At 41.0% G+C, this 14,244-nt stretch overlaps 1 protein-coding gene across 1 annotated transcript in view; it reads right to left on the bottom strand.

Moving 5' to 3' along the window:
• The window catches only part of LOC108900029 (cadherin-7), an 89,101-nt gene extending 75,437 nt beyond the window's left edge, over window positions 1-13,664 (bottom strand). Inside the window, 2 exon segments of the mRNA XM_051066851.1 lie at window positions 7,474-8,067; window positions 13,398-13,664. Of these exon segments, the coding sequence (XP_050922808.1) occupies window positions 7,474-7,713 (240 nt within the window). The 5' untranslated portion in view covers window positions 7,714-8,067; window positions 13,398-13,664.
• Window positions 13,665-14,244: the final 580 nt, after the last annotated feature.

Below are 14,244 nucleotides of genomic sequence, written 5' to 3'. Positions count from 1 at the left end.
TTAAGGAAACATTTGCAATGCCTCAAATCTCTTGTCTTCTGGTGTATCAGGCTATATGAAAGCCAACTTCAGATACATTTAGAGCAAACAGCTTTCATTTCATACAGATATCCATGTGAAATGTAATTAGTCAGTCCATGAAAAATGAGCACCATTCTATAATGCCTCATTACATTTTGAGGTGAAGTAGCCTCTGTGCAATTCCTAACCAACATCTCTCTCCTAATGCCTCTCATAACATGCCCTCTGCTTTCCAACTGACTAAATATAGTTTTACATTTCAGAAAAGCTAACTGGTCTTCCCACCTCTTTAAACTATAAAACAGTCTAGCAGGAACAGCTAGCAGACATTTAACCAATTTCTTGGTAATACATGAACTGTCTGTATGTAGTTGAGCCCTGCTCAGCTTACATTATTCACTGAAGTAGCAAAGAAGGGTTGATATCAACACAGTAGTCTCCAGGCCACCTGTTATCCACTTTGTAGAGGAAAAAATAGAGAGATCTAAAAACTTAACTTTTTGTATGTATTCATAGTATGTCTACACTCTCAGCACAGGCTGAGGACCTCTCCTGAATTATTCAAGATCAGACCTGTTGGGGGTGTCGAAAATTCAATATATTAGCACTTCAGGAAACTTCAGCAACCAAATATCCAGACAAAAAAGGCACAAAAAAGAGGAAACAAACAGCAAAACATAAAATACACCACTTCAAACTACTTCACAACTCCCTTTGCTCACCATAGCCCTTAATATTTAATTAAGTAAGAATATTACTTGCTACAATAAAGAAAGTTTATCTTATACAGTACATCCAAATGCCAAAATGATGTACCTCTGTTTTTACCAAGCCATCATCAGACCAACATAAATCTGAAGAACCTCGCTGCAGGGTGACACAGGGGGAGAGTGAATAAATCCAAGCTCTAAATAATAACTTAAGTTTGGCAAAAAGACAAACAGCTTCTGTAAGAAGTGCAAACATATGAGAAGTAAATCAATGTACAAGACCAAGACTATTTTTTGCAAAATGTTTGGATCTCTTCGTTTATTGCAAAGGATACCATGTTTAAAATGTGGAACTGTTTTTATGCACTGTATCTGGGCAACAACATTTTAATTTTCTGATTTATCATATTTAGAGTGAATTTTCAAGTGACATGGAATGTAAGCCACTCACTGGAGAAAATGTGGCTTTTGAATTTATGGGCTGAATCAGCTGAAAGCCACTGCAGACCTACAGTATGCACACTCAGGTGTATTCAGTGATTCAATGGACCTTTCACAGGACATTGTGGGCGTCCACGAACTGTGCTTGATTGACAGCTGTAGTGTATATAGTCTGGTATCATCACATTATTCCCAGCACAGCTCCACCCAGTTTCCACCTGACTGGAGCTCTAATCAGTCACTGTAACAGAAAACACCTGTGAGGGTGTATTTCACTTGGCTAAATTTAGACACCATTTTTCATGTGAGAGGTTTTAGCACCTTTGTGACATGTAAGCCAACGACTAATTCATTATTGATTAATTTCTTTTTTCTAACTGATTCATTACGTGTCAAATCAATAAAATGTCAGAAAAGAGTGAAAATGCCAATTTTTGCCAATATTTATTAAAAAGATTATTTGACTATGACAATTTATAATAAATTTTCTGTCAATCAACTAAATGATTAATCAGTAAACTGTTTCAGTCCTAATGACATGTGAGAATAAAAGTTTATTAAAGATGCTATATGTAAGTTTATACTATTGCTACATAGCTAATGTTAGCATTAACAGCTGTTTACTTTAGCCTTCATTGGTTTAAAGGACAAGAGGTTGGAATACATCATCTGGGTGGTGCTACTTCTTCATCCTCTCATGTTGGACTGAGGGCAGACTGAATACTACGGTGACTCACTATTGCAAAGTGGTATTACAAGAGGCCAAAGGTATCTGAATAGCATTCTAAACTCAGTAGAAGAATGGAAATAGAAGCAAAACAAGTTTACACTGGCATTGCTTTCCACAGCTGAAGACAGCTCTTAGCAAGTAAAGCAATGAAGTTTGATGCTGAATTTATTCAAGATGAGTACACAAACGGCCATTAATGCGAACATTGGCTATGTACCAGTAGCAAAAACTTAAATATAGCACCTCTAATTCTTTATCAGACTTGTGTTTTCATTTCCTAAAACTTCCCCTTCCCAACCTGAACCAGGTTGTGGTGTCAAAAAATCTGAAAGTGTAGTCTGGTGGTGTAACACAGTACAATGAGGGATGATGGAACACTGCTCCATTTGCAAACACAAGATGCATTAAGGCTTTATATTTTTGTACCAACAGTGCAAATTCACAAGTCAAAACTCTACAACTTTGATGAAGATGAATGGGCTTCAGTAGAACTGAATTAGAAGTGTGACTGAGCCCATAGCTTGATATTTTCCCTTTGCAATAATTAGCTGGATATGGAGGGTAGACTGCAGACGTGTAAACAGACCTACTTCTCTGTTGAAACTGTTACACTTTATAGTATCTGGAAGAAATGTACTGTACATTTTATTGCCGGTCTTGACTTTGTCCTGACCTCCGTCTGGACTTGAACTTTACTGGACTTCATCTAAAAATTGCCCTGCCAATGTTTACTCCAGCCCTGGCCCTATATGTGAGAGAGAGTGCAAGTGTAAACAATGTTCCTCCTCTGTCCTTTCCCCTGCCCTGCTGATAACTACCCTCTAGTCTAGTTTACGCTGCTGTTTTTATCCTCTTTGATTCCCTGGCTTGGATAAAGGCTTTCCCACCATCCCAGAGGCCCCCAGGATGCCTCATGAGTTCTCCCCCTCTGTGAGCTCTTGTCCCTGGGTACCGTGTGTATGATGTCCCCCCTGTCAGCTTAAATCACCTCCTCTCTGGCTCGACATGCTGCTCTCCACCACTCCCCCAGCTGCACCAACGTGTTTGCGGCACCAGCGAGAGTGAGCAGATGCTATTGAGACTGACCTTTGCAGCAACACCCTGTGCTCTATGATTCTAACCCATTTGACAGTGAACATCTAATAGAATGCTAATGAAGTAGCTTGCATAGTAACATGTTATGTTCGCTCCGGTGTAATTATCTGTGGGACTATCCCTGATGCCCATGATGCATATTGTTTGATTATTAAACTGAATTACTGTCAAGCACAACACCAGGTTCTTGCTGCCAGGTCAGAAATTACTCATGATGCTTGCTCACAAAGACGTCTGACGGTTGTTGCAATAAATATGATTAAATGCTAACACTTGTTGCAAAGAGGGAAAAAAAACATTTCCTGCTTCCTGCGCTGCAGTGTTTGAGACAAGTGATTTCCTTTTTTTTTACCTCAGTCACACTTGAAGATTTGACAACAAGCTATGAAAGATTCTTCCATCAAGAGATGTTTTTCATTTTCTTGCTCCTCATTCAGGTTCGTTTATTTGTACAGGAAGAAATCCCTTTGCGAGTGTAGCAGGAGAGCCTGTGCTAATACCGCCTGAATGCTGCCTGAATTATAAGGTGAAATAAGTCCATCCATTACTCGGATGGTTAGTCAGACTGCCAATTTTGAAGACATCTCTATAAATAAGTGAGACTCAGCATAAGGGCTGTGTCTGTGCACTTGTACCTCCCGTGATGGGGAGCAGCACTCTGACCTCAGAGGCTGTGAATTTCTCCAGTCACTTCAACATAAACAGATCTATGAAAATCAGACCGTAATAGCATGTAGCAGTAGCTTAACAAAAGTTATTGAATCCAAAGTGTAAAGCGAGGAGAGTTGGTACCTTAACAAAGCAAAAATCTAAACATTGATTTGCCACCTTAACAAGGCACAAAATGGCACAACGTCTAACATCACTTACTCAGCAGAATCTAGAAATTGGTATGTTTCAACACCTGAAAATATTTAGTCACATGAATATCCCACAGAAATCTTTAATCACATCATGTTTACCTCTAAGTGTTTGTTAAGTGGATCAGTTGCTCCAGTGTTTTTCGCATGTTTAAATACATGTGTCACCAATTTGCGGCTGGGGCCGTTCAGCAGTCTGAGGCTCTTAAATGTATGTTTCCGCTGGCTTGATGCGACTGCAGCTGATTCCAGGCCAGTACACTTACCCGAGGCAGAGTGCCAAGGCATAATGAGACATTTGGTTGTGAAATTCAGAATCTGACAGAATGCATTAAAGCCAAGCAGAATGCAGATGCAAAGGGAGCAGCCAGGGCCAAAGTGATGACTTCCCATTTCCTACTGACTGTATCATATTTCCCTTTGCTTCCAGCCAAACAAATGACCACAATTGTGCAGCGACTGTGCCTTTGTTTGGACACAGGTTCCTGTTGTTTGTCATATTAGATACTCAGATACATCTGACAAAAGAAATTACTGGTAACGTCATTTGGGCATTTTTGCCTATAACCTGCTAAATTTTAGAGCTTAGTATGAAAAACTACATTCACCTGCATCTATTTTCTCTTTTTTTGCAGCAGCAGCTACGTAAAGAATTCATTTCTAGTAAGGTCATTTTGTTGACATGGCAGGACCTTCCATGTCGCTCACACTGAGTCACGAGGGTCAGGGTGTCCCGTCCAGACTTTTTACAGCGGCGGCATGCCCTTGTGATACCAAACAAACACACACTATGTGACAACTATGATCTAAGGGAGCAAATAATATGACAGCTTCTCAAGCTACCAGGCAGCCTGCTCAGCCTGCGGGGAGTAAATGAATCTGATTTTTCATACTTCTGAAAGGGTTAGACTGAGCTTGGGCACGAGGTCAGATGTACAGATGTAGCCAGTCTGACTTTTTACATGCCTGCTGCTATGCGTGCCCTAGACTGTTGGTATTTCCACGATAAAGTCATAAATATATATAAAAGGAAAAAACAAAAAGACTACCTGTTAGAAAAGGGCTGGCAAATTAGTTTGTGTATATTCCATGTGGATAAGCAGATCTCTACACATCTATGAATAAGTAATCAGTCTGTTCACGTCCTGTGGGATTTACTAACAAGAAAAGCAATCAGACACGAGCATGTGTAAAAGGAAAGAGGCACTCGAAATTCCACTGTACTAGCCTCTCCTCTTTAACTTTCAAATGAGCAACACAGGACAAGGACAAAACAATTGAATGAGAGAACACAGTACAGATGTTCACAAGCACAAAAACACTCTCCCTCCACTAGTCAGATGTAAGAGATGTCCGGCAGTATTTTAAGATACCGTTGATGCTCGGACAAGAAATGACCTTTAGCTGAACTCCAGCAGTGTCACAAACATGCTCATTCTGATTTAGATGCTTTCCTCCAGCATCCCTCTGGCAAAAATAGAGAGGAGAACAATAGGACAGTCAAATGTATCCTAATTCTAGCTGGAGACGATAATCCAGTTCAGAGACAGCAAGGAAATGGGCTTGCGAGAGCAGACCCGGCAAATACATGCAGATGAGATGATTATCCTGCAGATGAGCGGAAAGATGAAAACTAATTTAATAATAAGACCAGAAAATTCTCCAAGATAACAGGGATCTGGAGACCAATCCAAGACCCATCTGGCCCTGCACACTGCACACACTGGAGCCATTCTCCAGGCAGGAGCTGTCCATTTACACTGTGGTTCTGAAATCAGAGGAGCAACATTTGCGCACACCAAACCCTGTGTTGTAAACGATTTTACAACAGCCAACTTTGACATGAAGTTGTGGATTAATTAGATTTGTATTACAGCCGAGATTTGAGGTACCTGTTTGACCCAGGTACTGCCATTTTATGCTACTTTTTACCTCCACTCCACTACATTTCAGAGGGAAATCACACTTTTTAAATCAAACTGCATATAATATTTGCCATCTGTATTTTTTTGCTATTTCCACTAGTGGAATGTTACTAAGTATAATTATTCAGATTTCAAGGTACTTGTGCCTGTATCTTACTTCCATTTTATGTTATTTTGTTCTTCTACTCTTCTTCTACTCTTCTACTCTACGTACTAGTTCTTCCAGTAGTGGAGTGTAAGTAAGTACATTTATTCAGGTGCTGTATTGAAGGACATTTTGAGGTAACTTGTAACTTGACTATTTCAATTGTCTTCAACCTTGTACAGCTACTTATTTGACACCTATAATTGATAATTACTTTCAGTAGTAGAATGTAACTAAGTACATTTATTCAAGTGCATGTTGAGGTACTTGTGCCTAGTATTTGATCTTAAAAAAACTACAAGCTGTGGATCTTGATTAGATTGAAATTACAGTAGAGTTCTGAGGTTGTTGTTTTGGCTCCTTGACATTTATCTATAGTTACTGGTTATTTTCAGTAGCAGAATGTAAAGTGCAGTTTCTGTGCTCTGGGTACATTTTGATTTACTTGTACTTGACCATTTCAATTTTATGCTACTTTGTACATTTACTACATTTCAGTGGGAATTAATGTACTTTTTACTATGACACATTTTTTGACATGTACAGTTACATGTTTTACATTGAACTACTCAGTCATATATAAAGTAGTTAATAGCTTCACCATCACCACCTGAAATAGTAACATGTTAAGATGCTGATATGCAGGTAAGTACATTCAAAAAATACAATCACTGTACTGTAAAACACTCTGAATTGCCTTTGTGTATTAAATGTGTATATTAACACAATACAGTGTAGCTTTAAGCACATATAAGCACATTTGTATCCTGTATTATATAACACATATTTACATTTTTGCTTTTGAATAAAGTTTCATTTTATAAATGTAATTAAATCCCTCTCCCTCCACTGGTCTTTACCTGAGGAAATGTGAGCCATAGCAGAACAGCAGTGTTGCTGTATCTCATAAATGCATGATTAGACACTATGTCAATGTGCCCTCACGTTAACTATGCCATTTGCGCCTTGCTTTAAATGTCATTGGGAGGGTTTCATACTTATATACCTGCCAAAACATGCATTACTTTGCTCAATCTGCGTGTACCTTAGCAGAACACCTACTGGATTGGACAAAGACATATTTCAGCAATATATATACCTTGCTGATTAGAATGCAAATTACCTTGTCATGTCAAACATCGGCCTCTAAACTAAAACTGCACATTTGTATAAGCACATACTTCAGCCTGGCTGGAATGAAACAGAGAATACCTTCCCACACTGTCTGCGTTTTGTCTTTTCATTTGTTTAACATTATATAGGGCACTGGGAATATATACAACTCTGTAAAACTCTGCTGTGTCCCAGATTTTGCAGGTCATTATGCTAAGAGGTTATTGATATGTGTATTGCTGTACAGGTGCACCAAACCTGGCACCAGATCTGCAAAAATAGGGTAAGTTTTTTTGTTGTTTTTGGCTTTTTTTTTTTTTTTTAACTAGAGATAGGTTCAGTCAAAAATTATTGTTTCTGCAAATGCACTCTCTTGTGTCTGGAACAATACACTGTTAAGCCATGCTAATGCTGACAGCCACAGATCACTTACCTTGCCAACATAGAGTGGTTCATTTCCTGTGTACTCCTCCAATACGAAGAACTGGTTCCATACCCAGCTGCGTTTGTGCCTGTGCAGGACCTCCCAGGGGTCTGGATCAGAGTGTGGGGACTTCTCCAGATCCCCAGAGCTGGGATTCAGCCCCCAGCAGCCCCTTTCCCGCAAGGGAGACAGGAGTGCCAGGAGAGCCAGGGCTCTGCATATGCCTGAGCAACACCACCCCATCATCATCTGGGCCCCCCTCCAAAAGGCACTGAGGCCAGAGGAGCAAAAATGTAGAAAAGAAAAAAGAAAAAAAAAAAAGGCAGAAAAGCTGAAATGTCAAAACCCTCAGGGTCTTATCCACACAGTCCTGACCCTGTGTTTCACCAGAAAGCAAGAGCAGTCAGACCCTGAAAAGAACGCATGGGTTGAAAAAGAGTCAAGCTCTGCATTTTGCTGTGTTGCTCTTCTTTTTTCCTCATTGGAGACTAAAAGTGGGGTAATTCCCTCCACTTTGGAGCCAGGGAGTTGACATTAAAGCTGGCTAACAGGGTCAATGGCGACCGGGGGAGGCTTCAACACGGAGGGCTGTATAATTGGCACCTATCAGAACAGAGAGAGGGAGGGAGGGGGTGGGGGGACAGAGAGAGACAAAGACATAGAGGAGAGAAGAGAGAAAGTACTGTCAGCAAAATTGCTTGTGTGACCGCTGTCACTTTAGACAGCAAGTGATGTGCCTGCTGATGCAATGATAATGACATTTTTCACCAATCATAAAGAAATTGGTCAGAAATGAATAGACAGTAAATACAATCAACATAACGTCCTTCACAGGCACACTTCTCACCTACACACACTGGAGAGAAATTGGGTGAGGTCAAAATGTTAATAAGGGTAAGATGGAGGGGAAAATGACCTGGCTTCTCAAAGCACACAAGCAAAAGAGATTTCACAGCGAATGAAACAACAGTGGCTGCGCGGAATAACAATCAAACGCCATTCAGCTGGCTCCCAATTATCCAGGCTTTACCTCACCAAGGTCATTATTTTGTCACATTTTCCTTTTGTATAAGATCATGGCATAATGGTGGCGGGTGGGGCTGAAGGGGGACTGGCCACTCAACGCTAACAAGCCACATGATCTGTGTGGCGAGCTCTCATCACCGAGATTAAAAATAAATCTGAGCTGTCAGCAGCATGATGGCCCGAGCGCTCCTGACCTCTACTCCCGAGCAGTTTGTTTGCCGGCCCGGGTGCATGCGAGGGGGATCTGTCTCCCTCGCCGTCGTCATGCTGTGACAGATCCACCACCACCACCACCAACCCCCCCTACACACACATTGCCAAAGATGCCAGAACATGAGGACTTGTCAAAGTAGAGAAAAAGCATCAGCTCCTGACAGATAATGCTCTTCATGTCACAACACATCCTGGCAGTCATGAGCACTTAAGCAATTACACAAACTTCATAATATTGCCAGTATTATCTGTCTAATTTGATATGTAACAATGACTTCGACAAATTCCCCTCAATAAATATTTTGAAGGGATGATGTGCAGCAAAGCACTCTGGCAAATTTATGCAACATCTCAGGGATGATACTGGCTCAGAAATGGCATTTAAACTTCGGGAGGTCCTCTGAAAGCAGACGTTTAGAAAACTGAGAGCTCGCCCGCACGTATATTTATTTCCTCGCTGACCTCTCTCTTTCTCTCTCCTCAATGCTGAGTATTGTCAGGGTCCCGGACGAGGAAGGTAATTGCTTTGGCATACAGTGACCTCTTTCTTCCCACACAGATTTCTCCAGTTCTCTTCTCTTACTTCCTCTCTGTCCCCCCCCCCCTCCCCCGAGCCTCTAGCAAAAACAAAAAAAAAACAAAAAAAAAACAAAAAAACACACCACAAAAAAAAACAGCACACCAACACATCCTGTGGAAGTGATTTAATGTACTCCTCCATGGCGAAGTCAGTACCCACAGTGCTAATAATTAACGCGGAAATAAATAACAGTATGATTCTCACCTCTGCAGACATGTTATTGTGAAGCAAGCTGATCATGTGAGAAAATATTAAATATCACCACCAAATATTCCAATTCTTGATTTTTTTTTTTGGGAACTTTCAGTCAAGAAGCAAAAAAGCACACAACCCCCTGTGAGGCAAAGCTCTATCCAAGAAGCCATGAAGCTGTGGAAACACTCATCCTCATCTGCTTTTGCCTCTAACACAAATAACGCTGAAACAATCTGTTGATTAATCAGTTAGTTGATCCACAGAAAAATAACCAGCAACCATTTTGAACATCGATTAATCGCCATTTTTTCAAGCAAAAATAGTCAAAGAAATGCCAAATATTCTCTAATTCCAGCCTCTAAAATGAAAGGAATCCCTGCTTTTCTTTACCATGTATCACTGTAGAGTAAATGTTTTTGGGTATTTGGACTTTTTTGTCAAATAAAACAAGACATTTGAGGACGTCCCTTTCGGCACTATGAAGTTGTGATGGCCATTTTTTGACAGACTAAACAATGACTCGAAATAACAATCTGCTCATTAAACCACATCATAAGTTGCAGCCCTTAATGTGAACGAGAACACAGCAAGAACACACACTAAGGCTACAACACATGAATGTCCACACACACACACATTTACACACAGATTCAAAGTCACTGCCTCTGCATGGCAATTTAATGGTAGAGGTGGAAAGTGGAGCAGATCTGGCTGCAGGGCAGCACGAGTTGTGAAGGCAGGTTGCAGTGGTGGTATTGTGGGAAGAGGAGATCGGCGCAGGGTCAGTTCGAGACAAGCGGCCAAGTTAATGCCTCTCATTTCACTAAACACTAGAGGAGATGGGAGTCACATAGAGACAGCAGGAGATAACACTAATGTAGTTGCGGGTGCAGTCGTCTGCCCCAGTAAGAGAGGTATTGGCTTTTTATTAAATGAGTTTTTGCTGATTTACTGTCGAGTTGATTTGTTCAAATTACGAGGCAGTTCGTGCTGCAGCGAAATCCATTTATTCAATACATTTGAATGGTTTATCATTTTAAAAAATTAAAGCGCACAGCGTCAAATCTAGCTTGAAATTAGCTGCTCTGCCGGCAAAACAAAGAGATGGATGTGACAGGAGTGTTTCATGATGACCGCTTTCCCATTTCCTCTTCCTGTTGGGGTCAGGTGATTGACAGAAAGCAGAGTGTAATGGAACGTAGTGCCGATAGGAAAACATTCAACGACGTGACAACAAAACAGAGGAAACTTTGGCAAAAACCAAATGAAGATGTCCCAGGTTAGTGTGATGAATCACCTCACTGGGTGGGAGTAGTGTTTCGGACTGTGCAGAGGTAAAAAACCAGGTCTGATGTGCAGCCAAAAACCGGGAAAAATGTAACTAAAAAAGGGCAACCTCGACGATTTGCACAAATGTGAGAAAACATAGGGAATATGCTTCCACCACCAGATATCAAACTATCTATTATTCTTCATTTAAAGGCAGTTTTACCCCTCTGTTGAATAGCTGGGGTGGGTCACACTGCCTTAAAGCACTGGCAGTGTTTTGGTGCCAAATGCTCTAAATGCTTCAGTTGCTTTTCCACCCTGCAGAGACAAAAAAAAGGGAAGAAAAGAAAAAAAAAACACTTTTTTCTTATCATTTAAAAATATTCAGATATCAGCACAAAATATCACTGTTTGGCTGATTCTGTCAAATAGTATCAGCATCTCAAAATGGTCAGAATCCATATTCCAGTTGCTGTGAGGAGGGGAGGAGGAGGGGGCAGACTTCACTGTTGGCCAGTGTCAAAGTGATGACGTTAAATTAAGTGAAAATATGAGATAAAGCTGTGAATGTAAAGCCTCCCAGTCATCCCCAGGCTCTGTTTCTCTTACACACAGTGTCCTAATCCCATTTGCCAGTCTCACAACAGGATTACCAGTGCTACAGTGCTCTGTAACCAATCACATGCTTCCTCTGATCCATATTCTCCTCGATCATTGTGCATGTTCAGCGCAGAGTCACTTATGGGCCAGTATACAACATAAAGTGTTAATTATGGTTTTAAAACACTAGATAAAGGCAGTTTATAGAGTCATTTAAGTATATTCTCTTTGATTTAGAATAATTTGCTGAAGGAAAACAGCATGTAAATTAACTCTTTTATGTGTTTTAGAGACATTTGAAGCTCTGTTTTTAATGAGATATACATAAAATCGCACTGCATTGATTTTTCTGATCTCCCCTCCTTGTTTGTCTGTTTCTGCGGAAATGAGAGCACAGGGTCAACCACTGCATGGAGCGACAACAAGAAGAGCTGGAGGGTCTTCATCGTTTTTGCTCAAGGACACTCAGAGTACACGAAGGCTAGAGTCTTGCTGACGCAGGAGCTTGAACCTCAGTCCTCTGGTTTGAAGGGTGGTCTCCCAATACTCACTGATTTCTAACACCTCATCTCACAGTCATTTGAATTCATCCCGCATCCCTTGCTAGTAGATCTGAAGCTGACTGACACTGTGTACGTTTCTCATGATGCGCGGAAAAAAAAGAGACACATTGCAACATCTGTAAAGAGACGTCTAGCTGTAGATGACAGTGATTCCTCTGCTTATGTAGTTTATTAGAAGACCTGTGTGTGAACAAAAACAGGAATGTGCCTTTTTTGTTGATGTTAAATCACTCATGAAAATATGCTAGAGTTGCAGAATGAAGCTCCATCTTGTCTTCCACACAGCAACTATACAGTAAATTAAAAAGGTCATTCATTTTGATTCATTTTCCCCTGTTAAAAAGCAACAGTCTTGTCCATGTAATGAATTTTCTTTTAGAAAGAGTTGCTGGAATAATGTTTTTAAAAAGTCTTTAAACTGAGATTAAAAAATATCCCTCCCTACCCTGCAGCAGCATGATAATACAGCAAGAAATGTTCAGATAATTACTGCTGATGCTAAATACTAAATCATGCTGTATATTCCAATCACTGTGGTGAGTATAGAGCTTTAGAAACTACACGGAGCACCAGTAAATCATTCTGCACAGTCAGGGAACCCACATAATTTAATGCATGTTGCTGAAAATAAACTTGCATTTGCAAAAAATATCCATCTTTATAAGATGTTTTATTGTGTATTGACCCCTAATGTCATTTTTTTGTCCTTAGTTTTTGGGATGCTTCCACTTATTCCCACTGCAGCTTGCAAATTTCCTGAGACATGTGGGGTATCACAACATGAAAAGGGCAGATTATTTAATTTTAGAAAATTCCTAATTCCTGATATGATTGAAAGTGAGTTCATGTTGCAGTCTGGGTGCAGTTTTTCCACTTGTTCACTAATAAGAAGATTGTGCAGATCAGCTCTGCACTCAGAGACTCTTTGACATGGACTCTTTGCAGTGTAAATCAGCAGGTATACCCCCCACACCCCCACTCTCGTCGGCTCTTTGCGCACTGATGTGACCTGACTGCTTTAACCCTCCTGTTAAGCATCAATCATTGCGCATTAACTGTCAACACCTGCGAAAGAGAAAAAAAGTTCGTAGGGACGCACCTGTTCCCGAATCAATGGGAGACGTTTTCCCAATAAAAAAAAAAAAAACAGCAGCTCGCATCATTAACACAGATCGATTAAACATCTCAACAACTTCATTGGCTTGGAGAAATAAAGCAGATGAGGACGGAGGATGAGGATGGTGGCAAATAAAGCACATGATGGGGAATCGGGGGGGAGACTAAAAAACCGACAGCAAACATCTCAGTGAGCGAACGCCGCAGGAAACCTGTGTCCACGGAATACTAATTACAGAATAAGCGGCGGGACAAAAATGCACAGAATAGCTAAGCAGACCATAAATGAACTGAGACGCGTTGTGGGGATGGAAAAAACTCGACACATACCTCCTCACTGAGCTTTGAAATCTAATGGAATCACTACTCACCAAAAGAAGATGGAATAACTTCACCGCCGCACGGATGGTGTCTGGTGGTAAAAGTTGAAGCTTTTTTTTTCTCCACGCATCAAACGGAGGAAAACAGCTTATGTCGAAATAAAGAGTTTAAAAGTTTTCATGATGAAATTAGTCCTGGTGGCGGAGAGGGGCTGTTGGAGATCGGCGACTGAATCGCGCGTAAAATGCTCACCCTTGGCAGGGATGTGGCAAGTCTGACTCTCTCTCTCTCCTTCCCTCTCTCTCTCTCTCTCTCTCTCTCTCGTATATCCTACGCAGTGCTGCCTCTGTGCAGGGAACCCCAGCTGCAGGGTTTCGGGTATGTATCTATCTCTCCCCCTCTCTCTCTTTTACATAGGCAACAGGGGGTGGGGGGACGCGTGCAGCGAGCGAGGAGTCAGAGCAGCGGCGCCGGACGAGACAGGAAAACGCTCTCATCTGAGCCAAATCTTCCTCGCCGCCGACTGGAGTGGAGAGAGAAAGAGAAAGAGAAAGAGAGAGAGAGCCCATCGAAATAGTTTGACCAGAATAAGTTGGCGAGGAGGGAGCCAGAGAACACACGCAGCGTTTTTGGCAGAGGGAATGAAGAGCCGAATTTCCAAACCTGCCAAGTTTTTTGGCAGCAGATGGCATGTGTACTGCTAAATGATTGCCTTGCTTGGTGAAAAGAAAATCAATACAAAATACTTGACACCTTCAACCAGTGAGAGGAATTTAGCATCCCCACATTCACCTTGAGAATTAATTAAATCCTCAAAGAAATCAAGAGAGGATTACATTTGATGTTTGAGCAAAAAAAGAGGAAAAAAGTTGAGTCTTATGTATATTCTCATTCAAG

The sequence above is a fragment of the Lates calcarifer genome, linkage group LG24, assembly GCF_001640805.2.
Source record: "Lates calcarifer isolate ASB-BC8 linkage group LG24, TLL_Latcal_v3, whole genome shotgun sequence".
NCBI classification, from domain to species: Eukaryota; Metazoa; Chordata; class Actinopteri; family Centropomidae; genus Lates; species Lates calcarifer.
This window is presented reverse-complemented; position numbering and strand designations above follow the sequence as displayed.